General features: G+C 33.1%; 1 protein-coding gene across 1 annotated transcript in view; it reads left to right on the top strand.

Annotated features, from left to right (window-relative positions):
- LOC129229346 (zinc finger protein basonuclin-1-like) overlaps nt 1–24,362 on the top strand; it is a 199,831-nt gene that overhangs the window by 12,699 nt on the left and 162,770 nt on the right. Inside the window, exon 2 of the mRNA XM_054863637.1 lies at nt 11,976–12,181. Coding sequence (XP_054719612.1) covers nt 11,976–12,181 — 206 coding nt within the window. The remainder of the gene's footprint in view (nt 1–11,975; nt 12,182–24,362) is intronic.

Below are 24,362 nucleotides of genomic sequence, written 5' to 3'. Positions count from 1 at the left end.
TTTCATTGAAAAGTTTGCTGTAGAAAATCATGTTGTATAAGCACCTACCAAGGTTACTAGTACTATCTCTTGCCCCAAGTCAGAGGAGAGGTTCCTACCATTTGCACTGCTTATCTCCAAATTTTTAATTATGCCACCTACATCCCTTTGCTTCTCACTGTCTCATATTAAGTGTCTATTACCATGTACTATTTTATTCTTTTAAATCTGATATTTCTATTCGTTTTGGACTTCTAATACATTACACCATCTGTCTCGTAAACAATATTCTCAGGGTTTTTTTTTAATTGCTCTCACAATGAATTAATTTTTTCACACTTAAAGTTGCGTAATTCTGAAATCGATATTACGCCCGGAGCAAAAACTTCCTGATTTTTGATTGCAAAGAATTCCAAACTATTCATATACCTATATTTAAAAGTTATAAACTTAAAAATGAGGGTCGTATATGACTTTGAGAAAAAGAAAAAAAAAATGCCTAAAAAGATGGTGAAATATTGCATGGAATATTTTATTACATTCTAGCTTGTCATATTTTCCCCGTTTCATTTAGAGCATTCATTAGAAATTTGTTTTTCAAGCAAAGACATAACTTACATTAAGATAATAACTTACATTTTGCAAAGAAATATTAATTTCAATCAAAAATTAAATCTCTTCCATTTTTAATTTCACAGCAATATATTTTCTTATTTTAAAATTAGTAATTTGATTCAATTATTACTTTAAATTTTTAGTACTCTTTTGTTAATGCTTCAGAGAGAAATTTTTATGTTTTCTATACACGGCATATATGAGTCGTGAGAAACTGAGACAAGTGCGTTTTTTGTGAAGTTGTAAGACATTTAAGGTAAGGCTCAGTAAAGGTAAGGCTAAGTTTTATTAATGACGAATAGCAATTTCCGTTTGAAAAGTAGTACTTAGATTTTTAATTTTGATTTTGAATTGAACTGTGGCATTCAGAGATCATATAACGGTTTTCAATACTGTCTTCATCCCCACCCCCTCTTTCAAAACTAGACTTGAACCACATTCAAAATAAACGGCTCATATGTTTAGCTACATTGAATAAAATGTTTTGTTGCAAGTTATTCATTACCCTGTTAAATGCAGTAGCTAAGCAATAAACTTAAAAAAATAACTCAGCAATTTCTCTTAAAAACGAATATGTCCAGTCCAATTAGTAATTAAAATACTCGGCGGAAAACAGCTTTCTAGTTGTTAAAAATAATGCGAGCAGCTCTCAATCGTATCCAAATTCTCACGTGTATATGTATACATCAGGGATATAATCAAATCCGTATTTTCTTTTAAAAAACCTTCTGCATACATATGAACTCATTTGTAGAGAAATACGCTTTGTAATATCTATATTTAATCATTTAATTGGCCAAGAAATTGCAGCGATTAACTTTTTACAGTTTGTATCACGAGGAGTTTTTATTTAACAACGCTGGGGCTTAGGCACGCTATCTGGATCATTTGACGTCGTTCACGGGTAAATTAAATCTAATTTAGAGTTATTTTTGTAAGTAATGTATGTTATATTTCATTTTGCATTGCATCTATGAAGTGAAATTTGAATAGATTAGAGAAGTGTATTTCGGCATTATTTATTCTGAAATATGCGTTCAATTGGGCCTAATTTTCTATATATATATATATATATATATATATATATATATATATATATATATATATATATATTTATGTACTATATTATGACTGTATATATATATACAGTCGAGCCTCCATATATCGAACTTTCACATATCGAAATTTTCTATATATGGAAATCCCAGTGAATTTCAATATTCATTACATAGAGAAATTGTTTCTATATATCGAAAAAATCTTTATATATCGATTTTTTTTTGAGACATTCGTAGATTTTTTTTTCCACTTTAGACTGTTTGTCTCATGAAAAATGAAGGTTAAGGGAGAAAATTATGTTTACTAAAGGTTGCTAAGAAACTCATAAGAAATCTGGATTTGAGGGGTGTGTATAGATAGGCCGTTGTTCCGTTCAGAAGTTTTTAGATTCCCTCAGGTTTATTTCAAATCTTAGTGGTAACCAGTAACACTGTAAAATTAGTTTCACGTTATCCTTTTTGTCTGTTGATTATCATTCCTAGTCTTTTTAGCTTCAGTAAAAATTATTCAAGTTAAGTAGATTGATTTTTTACTTTTCTCTCGATTACACTGTCAAAGCGAAAATCCCCTCATGTTGCGAATCAAGTTGAACTGCGGAAGAATCAAGATGTATGAAGGCACAAAAATGTAATTTCTGTTAATTTTTCAGTTATTAAGTTTCGTTTAATCCGATGCTCGTATAAATTAGAAATTGGGTTTCATGCACGAAAATTAGCTTTAATTTTAATGTTTTAGGTGATTTTTATGATAAAATAAGATCGTTTCTATATATCGAATTTTTTTCCGGCAATTTGCTACTTCGATATATGGAGGTCCGACTGTATATATATATATATATATATATATATATATATATATATATATATATATATATATTTTGAACAGACAGTAGAATGCCAAAAATCTGAACGTCAAAAATCCGTAATGTTGGAAATCCGCGCGTTCTCCCATGAAATTAAAAAAAAAAAAAAAACACCCAACCTTAATGTCTTGCAAATAAAGCGAGTTAATCTTTGTTAAATTTTGATTTAAAAAAAAAGGGTTTTGATAACTTTTTTGGGGGCTCAAGAGAAGAAAATTTCGTTTAAAACCAATTTACGTCACAATAAAAAGCCAAATATTTCAGGAACGGCGTCCTCCTGCATCCGCTCCCCCCCTCCGCAACTGAACTGCAGAACTGCGTAAAGGAAAAAAAAGTACGAAAGAAGGAATGTATCTTAGAAATATTGCTAAAAAAAATAATAAAAAACAAATTATGTAATTTAATAAGTATTGAAAATAATTTTTAAAAATAAATGGAAATTGGGTTATCTGGTGGGGAAAATGGAACGCCTTTCGGTCCCTCTTCCGAACAACTTACGTGAGAATAGTTCAACTTAAAAGATACATTATTTGTTCGAAAAATTTCGCGAGGTACATCTTATCGCTTTGTTCAATTTTTATGTAGTTTTTTTATTTATTTATTTATTATTTTTTTTTTTTGCTGAAATGAATAATTTAAATGTTACAGCATTTGGCTCAGTAAAGAAATTTAAATCGAATGCAATAATCTAAAAGGTGGATTCTTTTAGAGTAATCTTTATTGGAAAAATCATGTGACATATAGGACATATTATGAAAATAAAGGTTTTGTTACTTTCAGGGTATATTTTAACATTAGCTCTTTTTTGGGGGAAAGTCAAACTTTTATTCGTAACACCGCTGACATTGAATGAAGTTTTTGGCAGCAAAATAATAAGAACATTGAAGAGATCAATTCTTAATACAGTTATTCTCCCATCTTAAAACTCTAAAACAATAATTCGTTGGCATTACGATTTATTAAAGTTTTCTGTAGAGATTATTCAATTTAATTGAAGATAATTAAAATTAAATTACTTACATAGTATATTAACGTGCTATGCTGGTTTTTGTTTTACGCAGTGTGTTATAAAGCAAAACAGCGAAGTTTCTTTTGTTCTTTTTGCATAATAAATGTGTTCTAACATTGCCAATGGGATTTAAATTTGAACTACACCCAAGTTTCCAAACTAGGTCATTAAATATTACTTTATTAACAACTTCATTATAAGAATTCAAAATAGACTCAAACTATTTGTTTTATCCAGTTGAATTTCATTGGAGTAAAATATTCATAGCAATTTCATTGGTCCGTTCTTGAGCTTTTATCACCAATAAAAGCACTGCTTTTTTGCCTAGTGTTTTCTTTTTAACTCATGATTTACTGCCACTTTTAAACTGCTAAACTTTTGTGGCCTAATAAGCTTTTGTTGGACTACATAACAAGCAGCGTTAAAACAACAAATGTTAAGATTGACGAATACGCATTAAGCAAAGTGGCGAAAAGACTGTTTTAAAAGCAAAAACATCTTTGTGTAAGGATTACAAAGATAACTATTACTGGCCCTTAAAAAGTGAAAACATAGCAACCTCTAATTTGATATAAAAGGGAAACTGTGCTGTGCCATCCACTTAAGAAACAAAACCCCAATCAGTGCTTGAGCTTTTATGATTTACCACTGGTTATCGCCAAAACTACTTCCACTCCAAATAAACTTCAACTACAAATTTTCTGACCGCTAACAAACAAACCCCATCAGCGTCTTTGTGTGCAACCAACAACAACAAAAGAAATATAAGCAGACATTTTAACAACTTTAAATGGTGTTGAAAAGATCTCGTTTCCAGCTTCGAAAAATATTCCACCCGAACAATGGCATAGGTGAGAAAAATACTGCTGGCAGAGGTCAATTATGTGCTTATTTACAGTCTGAAAGCAGCAATTTTATTGAGAATCATCCCAACAAGTTGTTATAGAATGGTTTTGTTTAAAACTCCAAATTGATGTTTGAGTTTTACATGAGCAGAGGATAAAAACGAAAGTATACTCTTTCGTGTTTGTATTGTCTGAAACTACATCATTTAGTAACAAACGAGCTCAAATCGTTATGTCCTGCAGCGAGTTTAGAAATTTTAGTTTTAGTTTGCTGTAAATTTAAAAAGTTGTTCTTTAGAAATTAAAGCGTTTTACATTTATTGTAAAACGCATGGATATGCATGATGATTTTTAGATGCAAGTCCAAGTGAAACAAACCATTTCAATTGTTGATCATTCCCATATTGATAAATAATTGTTTTTATTTATTTATTTTTTATTTTAACAGCTTGAAAATTTGCATGTTGGTGCTTATTTTTCTTTGATACACATAAAATTACATTGACGATATGTACAGGGACTAATTTAGGGAGATGAATCTGGTGATTAGAATTAAGCCTCCTCTTCAAAAGGAGAACCCCTAATTGGACAACATATTGAAAATAATCCAAAAGCCAAACATTTTGATCACACTAAATTACTTTCGATATTTATGATTTTCCATAATTTTAAGATTGCATTTAAATTGTTCTAAATGTTTGTTCTTTAATAAAAAAAAGGTAAACTATTTAACGTTTTCTATTTGAATGGTAAAAAAAATAGCATTCTAATTTCGTTCACAAAAAATTACAAAATAGACTAAGTAACTTCTTAGCATTTTGTTTTCATATTAAATATTTTTGGCATGGAACAGTTTTCACCATGCAATTATCGTAACTAATACTAATGCTTGCTAATGTTCATCGAAAGGTCGTTTTCAACTGGAGGGTGTCGTTTCAGCAAAAATTGGAAGAATTATGAGAATTATTAAGTAAGGAAATTGTATCATATCCAACAGCAAAAGAGGAATCGAAATTGAAGCACTAAGAAGCAAAGGGATGTAAGTGGATTTTTTCAAGTTTCGAGTGAAGCGTGATTAAAGTTCAAATCCTAAGTAGGCTTTCCTCGATTTTTTTTTTCTAAATCATGCTGTACAGTGCTGGCCAAATTATTAGACTAAAGAGTTTTTTTTTGTTTTTGTACACTATTTGTACTAAAATACTATTTATTTAACTATTAAAGTACAGTACATACTGTACACTGATTATTACGTTGTTTTAGCATAATTTAATGTTTGCAGGTGGCAGCACTGTCTGCTTTGTTTATGTTCTTTGTTTATCTACCTACCAGGAACATAACCTCAATCAGCTTAAACAGTTCACCAGTTCTTTTATTAGTGTGTTCTGTTACATTTAAAGTTAGTTTTAGGAGTATGTGTGTGTGAGTATATATAATAGTGAGGATAAAGAATTTTTTATCTCCTTTTTTAAAAAGTTTAGAAAGGGTGTAAACCTTGTGAAAAGTATGCCAAAAAGACTTAAAATGCTCATGAAGAACAAGGGAATGCATACTAAATATAAGATAATTATTTCATTGTTCGTTAATGTGTCTATAGTTATGTAATCAATAAAGAATTTGCTTTTAAAACAGTCTTAGTCTAATAATTTGGCCAGCACGGTACAGCAGCACTTACAGAGGAGAAGTTCAGCTACCATTTGTAATGGTTATCTTGAAAATTTTTAATTTGGCACTTACATCCCTTGACTTCGCTCTGCCTCAATTGTTCCTCCTTTTTTTTAAAAAAAAAGAAAACCCTTCCATGTATCGAATAGGAATATAAATCATTAATTGCAAAGTACCCATGAGACAAAATTTAAAAATGCATACATAAGGATTTAAAAAAATAATTTAAAAAAAAAACCCTCAACGAAGCATTTTATATATATATATATATATATAAACTACATCTTACTGTATGTTAGTTTTACTGTATGTAAGAGGAAAATTTATCTATAATAGTAATTGAATTTTTTAAGTAATTGTAATAAAATAAAAGAACATAGAAAGTGGAGGAAAAAAAGTCTGCAATGGAAAAACTTTTTAGATGTAAACGAAACCCCTTTTCTTCAATAAATAAATAAATAAAAGCCTTCACAAATAAAGAAATAAAAGATTACACAAAACGAAAATAAAAACTCTTTCTCAAAAAAATGGCATCGTTAAAAAAATTACACTAGTTATGGAATCAGCTCAAAAGGCGAAAAAAATGTAAATGAGCGGGAAAAAAAATGCTCGAACTCTTTCCTTTCAATTTCTGATGCAACAATCTACATGGACGTACAACCCGCACACTTAACTGGAAAGAACACAAAAAACAATTAAGCGAATCTGATCTTATCCACAATATTTTTTTCATTTCTTTTTTGCAAAAACGCGATCTATTTATTTGTTTGCGAAACGAAAGAGGTTTAACAATAGGAGAGTCGCGGTTCAAATCTCCGTGACCGAAAGATATTCATGAAAAGAAATCCGAATTCTTATCCGACAACAAAAACACTGATAAGTGAAGTCCAACCGTTTTTGCTTTTGCCTTCTTTGTGCCAAAGCAGGTCCATTCGAAAGAGCGATCGTTAGTAAAAGATTCTTAGGTGTCGGCCTCAATGGGTTTTGGTTTTTAATGGTATTGCGCCAATCTGGGCTTTAGTCGTGATTATACTTTTTTTTTTCATTGTTGTTTTTGTCCTTCCTTAGCTGTGGTCATTTGTTTCCGTCGTTGTGTTGTGTTCACTCATTTGTGGTTTTTTATTTAGGTTTTTAGTTGTGATTATTTGGCAACGCGAACCCCACGTCTCAGCAATTTGTGTTTTTTAAAGCAGCTCCCATGTCATTTACGAGATGATGTGACTGGGTTTCTTAACTGGGAATGGACGTCGTTTTAGTTTTTATCCTTATTCACTTTCTCCTGACTTGTATTTTTTCTTGTTCTCTGTTGTGCATCATTATATTCTTATTGTACGCATGTATGTTTTGCTTTTAAATGATGCCTGTTGGAATTAATAGAAGAGTAAGACGCTTCAACTACTTTTGACTTTAGAGACTGTTTACCAACTTCTGCCTAATAGAGTGTGTTTCCTTTTTACTCCACAAGCAGTGCTGTAGTTCGGGGGGGGGGGGGGATGCGGGGGGGACGCCTTCCCTTTTTTTTTTAATTGTAAAAATAATGCAAACGTGTAATGTAAATTGGCTTTGAACCACTTTTCCTTTCGGTAAGTTCTCTAAAAACATGTATATATTGCTTTTAAATGATGACTGTTACAATTATTCATAGTAAGGAATCAGACAAGACAATCAAAGTACTTTTGCTTTTAGAGATTATTTGTCAACTTCTACATAGTAGAATGCATTTTCGTTTTTTTCCATAGCAGTGCTGTAGTTGGGAGGAGAGGGAGGATATATATATATATATATATATATATATATATATATATATATATATATATATATATATATATATATATATATATATATATATATATATATATATATAATTGTAAAAATTAATACAATTGTAATGTAAATTGGTTTCAAGCGATTTTTTCTTTTAGTGAGTCACTCTAAAACATGTATATTTTGTTTTAAATGATGACTGTTGGAATTAACAGTCAAGAATCAAAGATGCTACTTTAACTACTTTTGTTTTAAGGGGTTACTTGCCAACTTCTGTTTAGTAGAGTGCATATTCTTTTTACTCCATATACAATACCATAGTTGGGAAAAGGGAGGGGGAGGGGACGACGTCCCTCAAAATATGATTCTTTAAAAATAACCGCAGCAATAATGCAAATGTGATATAAATTGCTTTCAAAGCACTTATGCACTTTTTCTTTTGATTAGTGCTCACAAAACTCAAGGTACTCACGCTGTGTGTCTTCTTAAACGAATTAAACTTTTACTAACTCTTCTGATAGTTAAAAAAAGAAGGAGTTTTTTATGGTCATTACTGTACTCTTTGTCTCTTCGGCATGAGAAAGCATCCACTAAAACTTTAAACTTAACGATTTATAAACTTGCACCAAAACATGACTTTGAGCAGGATATGATTAACAGTGCTTTTAATTAATATAAAAAAATCAATATGAAATTAAACCATTGTCATCAATGCCTACTGGCCGGTTGGACCTGCAAGAAGTATCACAAAAACCTTAATTTACCAATATGACTTCACCAACGGAACTCAGGTAGTCACAATAGGAAACAATTTATCTATGACTTGGCCTTATTTTATGCTAACATACTCACACACATACAAAGCTACTATTAGCACTATTACCTTTTTAACGCTCGCGCATAAAACTGAAGAAAAAAAGAAATGCGGAAGCATCGATTGCCCATCATGTCCTAATCGATAACTCCTGGAAATCATTTATTTCAATTGTAAATCATCTCTCACTTCATTTCCAAATCAAAGACCAGACTCACACAAATACTACATCCTAAATCAAAGCTTGCGGGTTAAAGACAAACAAAATCCACTTGTCTGATACGCTGCAATTACAAACTTGTTCTTCAAAACCTGCCAGTATTATTTCCTTGCTTGAAGATATTGCGTAGCTGATTCCTCAGTCAAAGTGGGGGTTGAGATGCTTTAACTTCTTTCTCTCTTTCTTCCAGGGGGGGGGGGGAGGAGGCTTATAATGTCATTTATGTCACTGATTCGATAGGTTGATCGGTTAAGTCTTTTTAAGCAGGCTTGATGATTAAATGCGATGGATCGTTTTAACATTAATATCTTGGAATTGGTAAATCGGTGATAAAATGTGTTCGGTAAATGGCCGACGTTTAGCAGTGCTATTATTTCTACAGAGTTGATGTTTTGATTGAAGGATTTATAGCTTTACTGATCAGACACTTTCCATCAAGCATAATTGAATGCGCTTAGGAATATTTAAAAGGACTTTTACTTTAAATTAAAGTGAAAATTATACCGGTTTTGAAATCACTGTTAAATTTATTTTGAAATAAAGCAATTGATTCTGTATATAGACTTTTGAAGTTTGTGCTAAGAGTAGAAATACCCCTTTTTTGTTTGTTTTTACGTGATTTTGACATTGATACGTTGAATCTTTTTGTATGATTTTATGTTCACTTTTTTTTTTTTTTGACTTGACCAAGCCGAAATCAATGCAAACAAGGTAACCAATATGAAAAAACTGTTTATTTATCACTCGTATAGTCTAAATTACCTGATATTAATCTGATTGTTGAGAAATTGAAAATTATTATTCTCTATGCACTCATAAATAGGTAGTCGTTCAATTATGACATACTGTGAAAAAATTTCGGGAAAAGTAAGAAATTTGAAAACTCACCAACAAAGAACAAGTTTCAACTTAATAAATTGAAGAGAATACCGCAAATACAACTAGTGAATCGTAATGAAAATTGCATGCAGATGTTTTGTAAACTATCAACCCCCTCTGCAGTCTGTCAGTGCGTGTGCCTCTGAGCTTTGTCTTTTATATTGCCAAATAATAACTTCTCTCTTTCTTCCAGGGGGACACTTAATGTCATTAATGTCAGTGATTCGAAAGGTTGATTGGTTATGTCTTTCTAAGGCAGTTTGGTATGATGACTTAATGAAATATAATAATAAAGTTATGAACACTTTTATGGGTTGGTAGTGTTTAGAAACATCTGCATGCAATTTTCATTGCGATTCTTTAGCAGCATTTTTTGTATTACCTTCAATATTTTAAGTTGGAATTTGTCCTTTGTTAGTGAGTGTTCAAATTTTTCATTTTTCAAGAAAAAGTTTGCAGTAATACACAACAAAATGGTTGTCGAAGTGTGAATGCAAATGAAATAATAAAGTCGGGGGGTTGTCAAACTTTTCCGTTCAGCGACACCCTTTGGAAAATTTAAATTTTCTCACGACACCTCAGTCCATCCTTATATATCCTACTAGTGATACCCGCACGGCTTTGCCCGTAATAGAAAAATCAAAAGGTCTTTTGGTTCGCCTGTATATTTACAAATAATGTATGGTGAATTTTCTTGCCAGTTGGCTTGTACCCATCTTACGGTTCCACGTTATGATAATTTCGTATCTCGCCAATTGGCTTGTGTCCATGTTACAGTTCCACGTTATGATAATTTCGTAATTTACTCGTCCACCTTATGATATTTTTTTTCTTAAAATTTTAATAGAAAAAGAACCACATCGAATTTTCAAAAAATCACTTCGAGGTGCACACCCTCATGCTACATACTAACTTTGTGCCAAATTTCATGAAAATCGGCCGAACGGTCTAGGCGCTATGCGCGTCACAGACATCCTACAGACATCCAGACATCCTCCGGACAGAGAGACTTTCAGCTTTATTATTAGTAACTAGTGGCACCCGCACGGCTTCGCCCGTAATAGAAAAATTAAAGGTCTTTTGGTTCGCTTGCATATTTACAAATAATGTATGGTGAATTTTCTCGCCAATTGGCTTGTACCGACGTTACGGTTCCACGTTATGATAATTTCGTATCTCGCCAACTGGCTTGTGCCCATGTTACGGTTCCACGTTACGATAATTTCGTAATTTATGATAGTTTTTTTTCTTAAAATTGGAAAAAAAAAGAACCACATCGAATTTTCGAAAAATCGCTTCGAGGTGCACACCCCCATGCTACATACTAACTTCGTGCCAAATTTCATGAAAATCGGCCGAACGGTTTAAGCGCTATGCGCGTCACAGACATCCTACAGACATCCTACAGATATCCTACCGACATCCAGACATCCAGACATCCTCCGGACAGAGAGACTTTCTGCTTTATTATTAGTAAAGAAGAAGAATACAAATCTAACAGAATCTACCTTCTGAAAGATACCATTTTCAAAACTCCGGACAGTTAAAACTGTAATCCATAACAATTTTCTGTTTTTTTATATTCAATAGTGATACCCGCACGGCTTTGCCCGTAATAGAAAAATCAAAAGGTCTTTTGGTTCGCCTGTATATTTACAAATAATGTATGGTGAATTCTCTCGCCAGTTGGCTTGTACCCATCTTACGGTTCCACGTTATGATAATTTCGTATCTCGCCAATTGGCTTGTGCTCATGTTACTGTTCCACGTTATGATAATTTCGTAATTTACTCGTCCATCTTATGATTTTTTTTTCTTAAAATTGGAATAGAAAAAGAATCACATCGAATTTTCGAAAAATCGCTTCGAGGTGCACACCCCAATGCTACATACTAACTTTGCCAAATTTCATGAAAATCGGCCGAACGGTTTAGGCGCTATGCGCGTCACAGACATCCTACAGACATCCAGACATCCAGACATCCTCCGGACAGAGAGACTTTCAGTTTTATTATTAGTAAAGATAGTCCACATATATATTGATACCATGGACACTTTGCGACACCCCTTTTCCTTGCTTAAAGAGTCCCGGATTGACGCGGCACCCACTTTGGGAACCCCTTGTTATAAGTTAATTCCAAGTACAATCGGATTAACGTGTATCAATTCACATTTACTGAATAATTTCTGAGTAGTTTGATTATGAATGTTTTCATTCTTTCTATGGATCATGCTTAGCATTTCATGGAGTTGCTTTTCGTCCACAGGGGATAACGCTGGTCGGTTCGGAAGTTCGACAGAGGTGGCAAAGGGCTCCGCAGCCGACACCACGACACCTCCGGCAGAGTCGAATCCCGGATACGGCATGTGTGTCCGGTCCGCCAGCCAGGACAATTCTGAGCAGCCAGCCCAGCAGCCACCCAAGAGCACTGAAAGTCCGGCAGGCAATTGCCTCCCTACCATCATGGACGTGGTAAGTTCATGCCTTCATTACAAATCACATTACGATGGAATATATATATGTGGACATTTTCAGAAGCCATTAGAAATATCACACTTACCAAATAAAATAAGTGATTAAAATGATAAGAACTAAGAAACAAATGTAAAGTTTTGCTGTGTCGGTGCAAATAATAAAAACGTAGATTTTTGTTTAAAAATTAGTTATTCACTTTCAACCTACAAGTAGAAACATAATTGAAACAGAATAGCTTCTGAAATAAAATAGATGGAAAAATATAAGCTCTTTCGCCTAGTTAACCTTTTCCGTATTCAAATATAGTTTGTGCTGTCCACATTTATTTTCCTCTATTTGTCCTAAAAAAAATAGTCCCTAATAGCTTAAATTCATACATAATTTTCTTGGTATGGTAAAGTATGCTATAGGACAAAATATTTTTTTAGGTTTAATAAAATCAACTGACTTTACTTTGAAATATCGTTTTTTCCCAAATATTTTGTAAGCGTTTTCGGAAATGATACTATGTTGCTACATTTCTTTTCTAATATCATACTTTTTCGTTAGTGAACGCCAGTACATCCTGTCAGCCAGTGTATAAATATATCATAACCCGTCTGACAAGTTCAATTTGCTCTTTAAGAATTCGAAGAAACGCCAGCTTCTTTAGAGGGTAATTAAATATCATTCCGAAAAACAATTTACTCTTTAGTTTTTCTCTGTCGGCTTCAAACGATTTAGCCAATTTGTTTTTACCATTCCAACAGCCGCTTTCACGGCTATTAAGAAACATCGAACACACTTAATTCGTGACCAAGACAAAAACTCTTGTCCATGATAATGATTTTTTCCCCACCGGTAATCATCTTAAAGATGTTCCACGGTAAACACGTGGCAAAGCAGAAGACGCGTAATTTTTAAATTAGAATGCAAGACGACAAAGACAGCAGTTGGCTGCCATTTTACTCAGTCACGATTCTTCCACTGGGGGGGCGCCTGAGAACAAAAGAACTGCTGCAATATTTTGAGCTACCTCGTGGTACGGTTGGCAAAATTAATTTCAGTTTAACAAGATAGGAACGAAAGTGATGGAATGATTGCCTGCTGAGGAGTATATCAAACGTAGCCGAACATAAAAGCGATGATTGAAAAGTGCAATTAGTATTTATTACACTTGCATGCCTAGGAAAGTTTAAAAAGTGAGGGCCTTATGAATGTAGCTGCAGCACTACACCAGCAGATCATCACACAGTTTAAACCATTTTGGAGTCTCCTATTTCTTCGTTTCATACGTGGATTATGTCATAAAAATTTCTTGAATGGGAAAATTTTTGTCTTGAAATTTTAAAGCTTCAGAGGAATATTTTTTGCTTTTAAAAGGCCCCAGTATAAATGTTTTCTAATCATTGTCAAAGTAGTTAACGATTTTAAAACGTTTACGAAACTTTTAAACTTTACGTGTGCTACCTGGAGTAACATTTCCCTAATAAATTTCGTTAAGAAATTAAAAAAAAAAAAATCTATTTGTATGCATCGTATCTCGTCTCAGCTAAAACTAAACTAAACTACCATCATACAGGGCAAATTTGATCTGCAATTTCCCCATTTTCGGTTGCCCACTCATATATTACTTGTGTTATAATCAAAAGCTAAGCTCCTAAAATATTGTATAGATCTCCAAAATTACAATTATAAAAACTACTTAAAATGAATTATACCTGGTTTAAAGTTATCCTATCATTTAGGGTAGCTTTGAACCATGTCAGTATTGTAGTATAAAATAAACTATTTTAACTTCATTTTCTGATGTGAATAATTTTAGGACAATTCTGAACTGCTTAAAAAAAGGAAGGAAAAAAAAAATTGACGTTTGTGAAAAGACATAGAATATAGTGTGTGAGATGATAGATTTTTTTTTTTTTTGTCATAGTAAGAATATTTTTTTAATAATTCAAGATTAATTTTGTCACCTTCGATAACCATTAAAAAATTCTTACCTCATTAAAAAAAAAAAAAAATTATGTAAAAGTAATATCAGTAAATAAAAAGAAATAATATCAATAAATAAAAAGCAAAAAAAAAAAAGTAACGCCAAATTATTTTTTTATTTATTTCATATATATATATATATATATATATATATATTTCATTTTTATTTATTTATTTATTTATTTATTTTTTTGCACCGAAAAAAAATGTAGAAATTCCGAACACAGCAAAATTTTTTGCTGCAAGGAAGAAAATATTTTTATTTATTTTTTTCCTTTTTTATTTTATTTTATTTAGTTATTTATTTATTTGAGAAAGGCCAAAATGTATTTTCCGTAAACTTATCACTGACGAGATACCACATTGATTGATCGATTTTGTGAATTCGATACCTTTAGAGATTTTTCCACGTATTTATTGCAAATCTTTGAAACGAAGTTGATTACTTCCCTTTCCCAAATATAATTCTGAAAATCGGAAGAAGATACAGATTTTCTCCTACAGCAACAAGGAAGACAAGTTAATGAGTAGTAATTTTATGACGGAAAACTTTCTAAGACATCTGGCGAGCAATTTAAATGTGTCTGTGTTGCAGATTTTCACTAAAAAAGTATTAACAGAAACTGTAACATAAGAAGACAACTGACTCGCATTTTCATTATTTTTTTTTTTAATTTTTATTGCTGGGGTTCGACTTTTTACCATTATAAATTTTGTTGAGTCAATTTCTACGAGAGTCAAATTACACCTTATTAGTCAAGCTACGATTCGCACTTTGGATTGATGTGTCGTGTTAGAAGACCCAAAAATATCGATTTTTGTGTCGACTAAGAGCTATTTTGCTGGGCATTAGTGCATTAAAAGTTATAATTGTTTTCGGGGCTATTTTCTCGATACGTTCTTATTCTTTCTCTCTCTCTATGGGGGATTTTGACCTCTTTCTTTCTTTCTATTTCACTTTGGTCGACACTTTTCGTTCGCTCTGTTTAGAAGATTGGTTAGATCAGGTTAGAGGAATTTTTTTTAAGCTGAAATTCGATCAAAATATCATTTTTCTTCAAAATATTTTGAACAAATTGAATTCTACTTTTGCGTGTCTTTGTCCATTACCGATATGTACGAACTTGTGATTTTTGTTTTAAAAAAAATGATACATTTCATTTAGAGCAGTTATACAGGACTGTGGAGTGATTTAGAGATCGACTTCGACTCCGAAACCTGGAATTTTAAAATCTCTAATCACGACTCCTTTATTCAAAAATCAGTCTCAATCTGACTCGCAGCCTTTTGGCAGAATTGCAGATCCGGAGGAAAATGTTCGACTCCGACTTCTAGAATTTTAATACTTCCGACTCCGACTCCGAAGCACCAATTTATTCTCGGCAATGATGAATGCTACGGAATCATAATGCAATACTGGAAAATCCGATGCAGAATTTCCAGAATCAGATTGATCTATTTAGTTTTAATTGTTTTTAATATTGAAGTAGATACTGCCGTGGGCAGGTAAAGAGCAGTAACAGCAATTTTTTCATTTTTCGTATTATTTGGCATTTTTGTCTTCTATTGTAAGTTAGCCTTATTTTACAAGCTGGCTTATTTGGTTTCCGCTGAAAAAGAAAGTGTCTACTTCCAACGTTCCTTTACTGTAAGGATAGGATCCAAAACGCGTTTCTTCAAATGTCTCGAAAACTCCATTTTGCAGATACTACCATTTACTTGCCCACAACAGGATATGTTTCAGCACTATAGCGAAGTCAGAATTTTTCCCTGGGGAAGAGTGGGGGAGGGGTTGTCCATCATGGCAGTCCCTAAATATAAGTTTTTATTTCGATATTAGGATGGGCAATATGGTTAAAATCAACGGTTCTTGGAAAGGATTAGCTCCAAGCTCCTCCCGCCTTTCTGCGCCCCGGTTCTTAAAGCTTATTTTAAAAAGTCACCCTTTTATTAGAAAAACTTGAAAAGGAACCTCGATGGCCAATTTGTATGTAAAAATTACATTTTAAAATGCCGTTTTAACAAAAGATAAAAATGAAAAAACAATCAAATCCGCCATTGATTTTTACTTAATGGACATTTAGGTTTTACTACGACATAATTATATACAACTAAATCACATTTTGCAATAATTTGAATTGTGTAAAATTAAATTATGCAAAAATGTATCATTCAAGTCAATGTATACATTCACTTTCAACCTAAATTTCATTCAAGTTCAACTCACCATTGACTTAAACTGAATTCTGTACTCTTTAACCCACTTAAGTTAATTGCTCACATCTGTGGCACTGGGAAAGCGACACGAGCGTCAAAAATCTGTGCTTTCTGCCAAATCATTCGAACACGGTGTTCTTGAATGTACGAGCTTACCCCACTCCGACGTGCACGTGACAACCGTCGCGTGATTCTTAATTCGTCCAATGTACGTCTGTTGAATTCCAAATGAACATACCGAGCGGTGCTCGTCTTAAAGAGGCAGCAGTGGATAAAGGTTTTGACAAACGATACGTCTACTTCCCATAAAAATATCCCTCAGCGGCAAACTTGTCGTCAACAATGAGATTGTAATCTTGACGAATATGAGAAAGAATGATGACGAATTATCGCGGATTGGATGACTTGTGCGGTCGTTTGGGTGACATGTCGTTCTAGTTAAGATTTCACCGATAATCCTTTGTCTTGATGGTGATATGCAAAACGTGTTTGGAATATGTTTGGATTTTGAGCTCCATGACTGACTTTCGCCGCTTCAAGTGATCAATTCAAAGCTATTAATAGAGTCATTTTGATTTTGGTTTTTCCTCACAACTCTGAAGATATACAATTTTTTACGTGACTGGTCTTCCATGAACCGAATATCTTCACTAAGCTTTATAGAGTAACAACTTAAATTGAACCGAAAGGGTTTTCAGTCTTATATAAGCGAACGTTTTGATGACTAAGCAGTGCTGTACTGCAATTGCAAAATTGTTACTTAACGGTGAATACACACGATTATACAGCTGGCGACAAGGGCCTATCTTGAAGAGCCCTGGTGTCGGACAGGGCCCGCAATGGAAACATTTTTAGCTGCACCGAGATAATCCTCTATTTGTCTTCTTTCAATTTTCAATGTAAATAGCACGTTTCTGGTTTTCACGTAATATGAGAAAAAGAACTTTCCACGATTATTATCCACTGATTTTGTTTAGGAGTATAGAAGGACAGGTCCCGATCAAGTCAAAATGATGCCTAGGTCCTCTAGTGCCACCCTCTCCCATGAAGATTCGCTCATTTTCAAAGTAGCTGTTTCCAAAGGAGGGAAGAAATAAAGGAATGTACCCCATTTTGGTTCCCTTAAAGTTGTGGTACCCAGGTTCAGGGACCTGAAGGGCCGTCCACACTGATTAGTATTGTCAACTAGAATGATGCTTAAGGACAAGGTGTTGTCTTATCTTTAAATAGTAACAATTCAGATTCTAAGATTTTAATAATAAACTAACATTGTAAACCGTTAGAACTTGCGCATAACTTATTTTTTTATGTAAGTGCAGAAACTTTGCCGTAAAAATTTGTGGAATAAATAGTGTGCATTCATAAATGAAATTTTGTTCGACATTGATCATAAAGATGAAAAAGTTAAGAGATTCAAGATCCTATTTTGTCTTTTCCCGCCGAAATAATCCAGTGTCCGAAATAGCGTTCAGTCCTGGACACTGGCCCAGTTGGCAAAAACTAATTTTTGATCAAAACATAAAGCGAAATTTTGTAGCCATTCCTCATTTGGTGTAGCATTTCGACTTAAAAAAAACTCTTTATTAAATCATAACGTACTTATCCGTCTAACATCTCACTATCGTCAACCATGGTGTGACTAAGTTTTGGGAACAGGGCAAAAGTTACAAGATAAATTTATTTGGTTTCAAAACGTCATAATGTTCAAGCTGCTTAACTTCTTCCAATTTCAACTATGTTTAACATTTCAAGACTCTTTTATTATAACAGATTTCAAAAGTCCTCAGTAATTTTTTATTTTAGTAGGACAAATTAATTTCATTTTAAAATAAACTTCACCGTTAAGCGCATAAAATGCCTGTTCTAAAGAAGATACCAGGTGGTTACTGAAATTGTCGTAAATATCCTCTCAACAACTACAGCAACAAGAACTATGCGGCCAGACGTTTCAAGAATTCCTCACTCCTAAATAAATCCCTATGGTCCCCTAGGGTATCGGAGGAGAAAGTGGGGGTTGTTGCCGCCTGGGGTCTCTCTTGCGGTCGACCGCTGACCACTGGTCAAAGTCAAGGGTAATTAACTCTGTGGCCGGCTCGATAAGCCTGGGGTTTGGGATGTTGTGATCCCTCAGAAAACCTTTTAATGTCCTCCCACTAATCAGGACTCTCGTGGGAGAGGGAGAAGTTCGGGTAATGGAAGGGTGAAAGTTTTTAGTTGCATTCTTTTTTCTTCTCCATTTCCAGGTGGTTGATATTCTACACAGTTTCCGGGATTTTTTTTTTTATTTATAAAGATGCTCTATTTTATTACTGTTTTCTGTAATTCAGATGAGACTTTGATGATTGAGATGGCATAATTTTGTTTTAAAAAAAGTTGTTGTTATGGGTGCTGGAAACCATGGAGCAAATATTTTTGTTCACTGTTTTGGGAGAAAATTTCATTAATGATATGAATTGTAATTTATACTGTAAAAGCACTTATTTTCGCGACCCATAATTTTCGTGAAAATAAAGATTCAAGATCTGAAAATTTCGCGAATTTTATATGAACAGAACTGGAAGTTGAAAAGTCCACCACGAAGAGATATTTCGCGATTCTTAAATTTTCAGGATTGTGGTCTGCTCGCTAAAATAAGTGCTTTTGAAGTATGCAGTTTTGCAAAACTAACTTTATGTTGACTTTGCGTCGTATTGTTTTATTATTCATCGGCATTTTATGTCTAAAGAACGTTAATGAGCCATTGTCAGTTTTTTTTTTTTTTTTTTTTTTTGTCTACTGTTTAAAATACTTATGCAGCATAAATTAGTTTTGTGACCAGAAGAAATGACTTTAAGTAGTTTCGAAACAATTGCTTATCATAATTATTTGTTCATTTGCATTTTATGATTACAATTCATCTGCACTTATGTACATTAAACTATTTACATAATACAAAAAATTCGTCTTTCCACTTTTACTTAAAATATCAAATTGTAGTCTTTGATATTTAAAAAACCTTTATACTTCCTAAAAATCTGATGCACTATATTCGTTTTGATGATAAGATTTGTTGTTTAAGTTAAAGGTAAAGGTTTGATCTTGATCAATTGCATAAAAGTTGTATAATAGAAAGCTTTACTAAGAACATGTGTATTCCTGTTACAGATAATTAGTGGCTCATTTATATAGAAGTAATAAAAGAAACTACCTATATTTCTTTTTAAATTAAGCATGACAAAGCGTACATTTTCCTGCAAGGCATCTTTTGACTATTATACCTAAAATATTCTATTGAATTATAAACTTTTTTTTTTATTTGTAAATCGCTGGTCTACTCTGAAAAATACATTCTATTAAATAAAAAACATGCAGCATAAAATTTAAGTTAAATAGCAAAATTATAATATTGCAATTATATTTAAATCTCTAACTTTCTCATTTTAGAGGTACACGCTTTAAGAAATCCAGTTTCAATTTCTAGTCAGTTACTTTCTCTCGCGTTCTTTTCACTCTACCTCTTTCGCTCACACTTTTTTTTTCTTTCTTTCTTTTTTTTTTCTTTCAGTGTTTTAAATCTTGAGCTAAACTTTGAAAAAAATATCATAAATTAATACTTTTTGAAAGGAAATTAACCATACTGCCCAAATTATATTACTTTGAATTATCATTTTTGAAAACAGTAATTATGCAATCCAGCGGAATAATTTGTTCATAACCCAAAAACCATTTTCATTCAAATTTTCGTACATTACAAAATCTAATGTACGCGGTTACTATGCTCATTAACATAATGTATCATCCTTATGCTTCATATTTTTGTACAATTTAATGTGAACTAAATAAAAAACTAAACAATCAAAAAGTTTCGTCATATTTGAAAAAAATAGGATAATGAAATATCCACGCTTTATACGATCACAATTTCTTGAAAACTTTTGAGATCTTGACCTTTTTTTTTTTTTTTTGAAAAAAATCTTTTTTATTGTAAGTGAATTCTATGCTGTAGTTTTTTAATATGAATTAAATAGCTACCAAACGCTCTAAGGCAATGGTACCCAATATTTCCATTGTGTTTATTGTGGACAAATCAACCAAAAACAAATATTTTTGTTACATTCGAAATAAGTATGGTACTGAAAAATCCACTCTTTATGTGATCACAATTTTTTAAAAACTTCTGAGATCTTGACCTTTTTTCCAATCTTTTTCAAACTCAAGAGTGATTGAGGTTGCAGAGTATTTGGCTAGTGAAGGTTCAAGTGCTTTTTTTTTTTTTTTTTTGAATTATGTGTCCACTTGCATGACAAGCTGCTCACCTTTCTGGTCATTACTTTAACAACTTGGCAATTGAGCAACCAGAGCCTCCAGGACATCCATTCTTGGCGGCACAAACCTGCTACCTCATCACCAACACAGGTTTCTTGATGTCTCCTTTTAATGTTTTCTTTATGTTGCTTATGACAAGTCTCGCGTCGTCAAAATCCTTTTATGGGGCCAAAGACACTTTGCGGGCAACTTTTATAGGACCTGCCTTTTCTTCAAAAGAATGAAAGAAAAAAGAAGAGGACCACTGTCTTCGGGCAGTCTGAGGGATTATGAACATCTTTAATGCTTTTTCGCGGAACCCAAATAATTAAGTGACCGTGATTTAAAAAAAGGGACATTCTTCTGCTGCTGGTATTTTTAGTCTCTCTTTTTCGGTTGCTCTTTAGTTGGCGAAATGAGGAAGCGTTTTTTGTTTGGAAGCTGAGTTTTTCGAAAAGTGACCCAACTTCTGGTTGACGAAATGCTCAGCTGAATCTTCAGTTGATTCATATGAGCATATTGTACTTTATGATAAAAGATTTCCCTTTTCAAGAAGATTGTGACCCAATTTTTTTGGCAGGTTTGAAAGTGTTTCGCTCTTTTGATCAGAATCAAATGCATTTCTCAGACATCAAGAAATGAAACGTCTTTTTTTTTTTTGGAGATAAAAGGATTAATGAGGAGTTGAAACTGAGAACGGTTCTCTCTCTTTTTACTCGCCTCAAATGGCTATTTTTACTGCAATAATTGGAACTATTTACACCATTTTCAAGAAGCAAAGTTATGATATAAATTAAAAAAAAAAAAAATTCAACTTCTATTCTATGCTTCACGACAGAGTTTAAGGGTAGAATGGAGGTACATTGACTGTTGGAAACTTGTTTATTTTCTAAATTGGAGAAACATGAAAAAAAAAAAGGAGGAATCGTCGATGCTACTGGCACGGTTGTTCCTTATGCATAATGTTTTTAATGGAACTTTTAGTATTTTTAATGACAGCATATATTTATACATTTGGCGGGTTATTGCATTTTTTAAAGTTGATGAGTTATCATATACATCAGTGAAAATTACTAGAATCAAACTAGGATTTGATCTGAATTTAAGAGTTTGCACTTACCGCAAGTTTCATATACGGCTGTGCCAGCAATACCATCTATTGTTGTTAATACCAACAACAACTTGGCAAGTTATGTTGTTTCTGACACACCTGTATAATAATAAAAATAGTAATAATAATAATTACTGTTATTATATTATTGTTATCAGAGAAGAAATAAGTATGGTGAATGATTTTTACTTTCATAGTTAAAAGTCATAGACAGGCGAAAACAAATTCGCACTTTCAGGTAGAAAATGTGTACAGCATTCAAGAGTACTTATTAAAAATCCATTTCACTCTTTAAGCATTCGTGTAAAACTTTAATTATCTATAGATAAAACCCATTGCATCTTTATAATCATCGTTAACTCAGCCACAACTAACGTAGAATAACTCAATTTTCCGATATGGTTTTAAAAATCCACATTTGTATTTACAGCAATGATCGTAAGTTATCAACTGCGTCAGATCTGTTCGAATTGCTATTAAGATATATTAATATTTTAGTATAGTTAGTATGTACAGTAATATTTTTTGCAAAATCACTAATTTAAAAACATTGTATTGCATGTTTCACTGATTCAGTTTGACATGTGGCTTTTAAAACGGGCATACCATGCCATCTTATCTAGTGACTAGTGATTTCACATTATGTATACATACTTTGAAATCACAACTTTTGGCACCAGCATTCAAATTAGAAGTGGTCTTCCCACTGCTCCAGGAAATCTTCAAGTTCACGAGGCAAAGTAAAACTTCAAAACAATGATTATAGTAATAAATAATAATAATAATAATAATAATAATAATAAGACATCTCTAATTCAAGACCATATCAATCTTACCAACCAATATGGTTATTGATTGATTTAACTCCCTAATAATATTACAGTCGGGCCGTTTATGACGAATTAATGGCTATAACATTATAAGCAGTAAGTTACCGCCCCATAGGCAGGGCTAAGTATGAACTATATGCGATATGCCGACAACCTGGTTATCCCATCCAGAGACTGCAGTTTCGTCCTTGTTTGGACTCATCAGTCGGGCCTTAACCCTGGCTATTTGGCGGTAACTAACTGCTTAATATGCAAGCTTTGCCTTCGATTTACGAGTTGAACTGCACCATGTCTGCAGACTCGCGCTGGTGTACCAGTTTGTTGGCACTCTCAGCTTCAATGAGATGATATTTGCCTCAAGCTTGGTTATTCCTTATTCCGGACTGAAGAGCCCAAACAAGGATAAAACTGCAGTTTCTGGATGGGATAATAGGGCTGTCGTAAAATTGCCATGCATAACGTAAAATTTTCCTTGCCCTTTCACGTTTTATAGTGAAATTAAATTTTTATGACGAAATTATTTTTTTTGGTCCTTCGACTTCGCTATATAAACAGGTACAACTGTATTTAAAATCTTCTAGTTTGGATTAGAATTTTGATCTCCAAACTAATTTAAAACTTAAAAGCATCGCCAAAGTACACACGAACTTCCTCAAAAAGTTACCAGTGTACAGTGCCGAAGATTCATTCCTACTCACCACGAGTTCTCGAGTGAAATTCGGACCATCCATTTAAAAAACAATTCACACCCTTCCTCCGCTCATTGTGAAAGCAACCGCGACATTCTAATTTCCAGGCAGGTTCCGCTTAAAAATAACCACCGCCCGAAACAGCGAATTAGAAAGCGGGGAGGGGGAGGGGGACTAAAGATGTGTGAGCAACAGACCAGTGGAAAAACCTCCAGCGTAGTGTCTTTCCAGATCAGTCACGGAGGAAAAAGACAGCCGGTCCGACGATAAATTATATCACCAAGCCCTGGGTAGGTTTAATTTGAAACTTCCAAGCACGTATTCGCTATTATTTTGTTCCCCCTTTTGTGAGAAGATCGGGCGCGGAATTACAAACTATATAGGTTAGAAGCTTCAAACAATTCATTTCTTCTTGTTCCGCAGGCCGACTATTTTCATTTTAATTTGGCGCACAATGGGGTAGAAAAATATCCCATGCATACATTTACGTCGGGATTCATTCCTCCGCGCGGAATTTGGGCAGAATGATTTGTCTGATTTGACACCTCTCGCCGGATAATCGGTTTGTACGACTTTCCGAAATACGTGTATGGTTTGCGGAGGATATAACTCTTTTGCTTCCTCTTCCTTTTGTTTTTCTTTTTCGGCGAGTAGGAAATGCCTTTATTAAGAAGACATTTGATCTGTTTTTTGATTGCAGCGCATCTTTATAAATTGGGGATATGATTTTTGTTGCTTTCAGACTGAATCTTTAGTTTATACATGTCTGATTTCTTTTGGAATGAATCTCTGTTCAGAAGAATTCTAATATGTGTTGCGTTTGGAGCGAAAATTCATAAATTGGGCACATGATTTTTGTTGCTTTCAGAGTGAGTCTTCAGTAAACACAAATCTGATTTCTTTTGGAATGAATCTCTGTTCAGAAGAAATCTAATATGTATTGCATTTGGAGCGAATCTTTGTAAATTGGGCATATGATCTTTGTTGCTTTCAGAGTAAATCTTTAGTAAACATATGAGGCAGTGAGAAGCAAAGGGATGTAAATGACAAAATTAAAAATTTAGAGATAACCAGTA

The sequence above is a fragment of the Uloborus diversus genome, chromosome 9 (genome assembly GCF_026930045.1).
Source record: "Uloborus diversus isolate 005 chromosome 9, Udiv.v.3.1, whole genome shotgun sequence".
Lineage (NCBI taxonomy): Eukaryota > Metazoa > Arthropoda > Arachnida > Araneae > Uloboridae > Uloborus > Uloborus diversus.
Note: the sequence above shows the minus strand (reverse complement) of the source record. Positions and strands in the feature narration are given on the sequence as shown.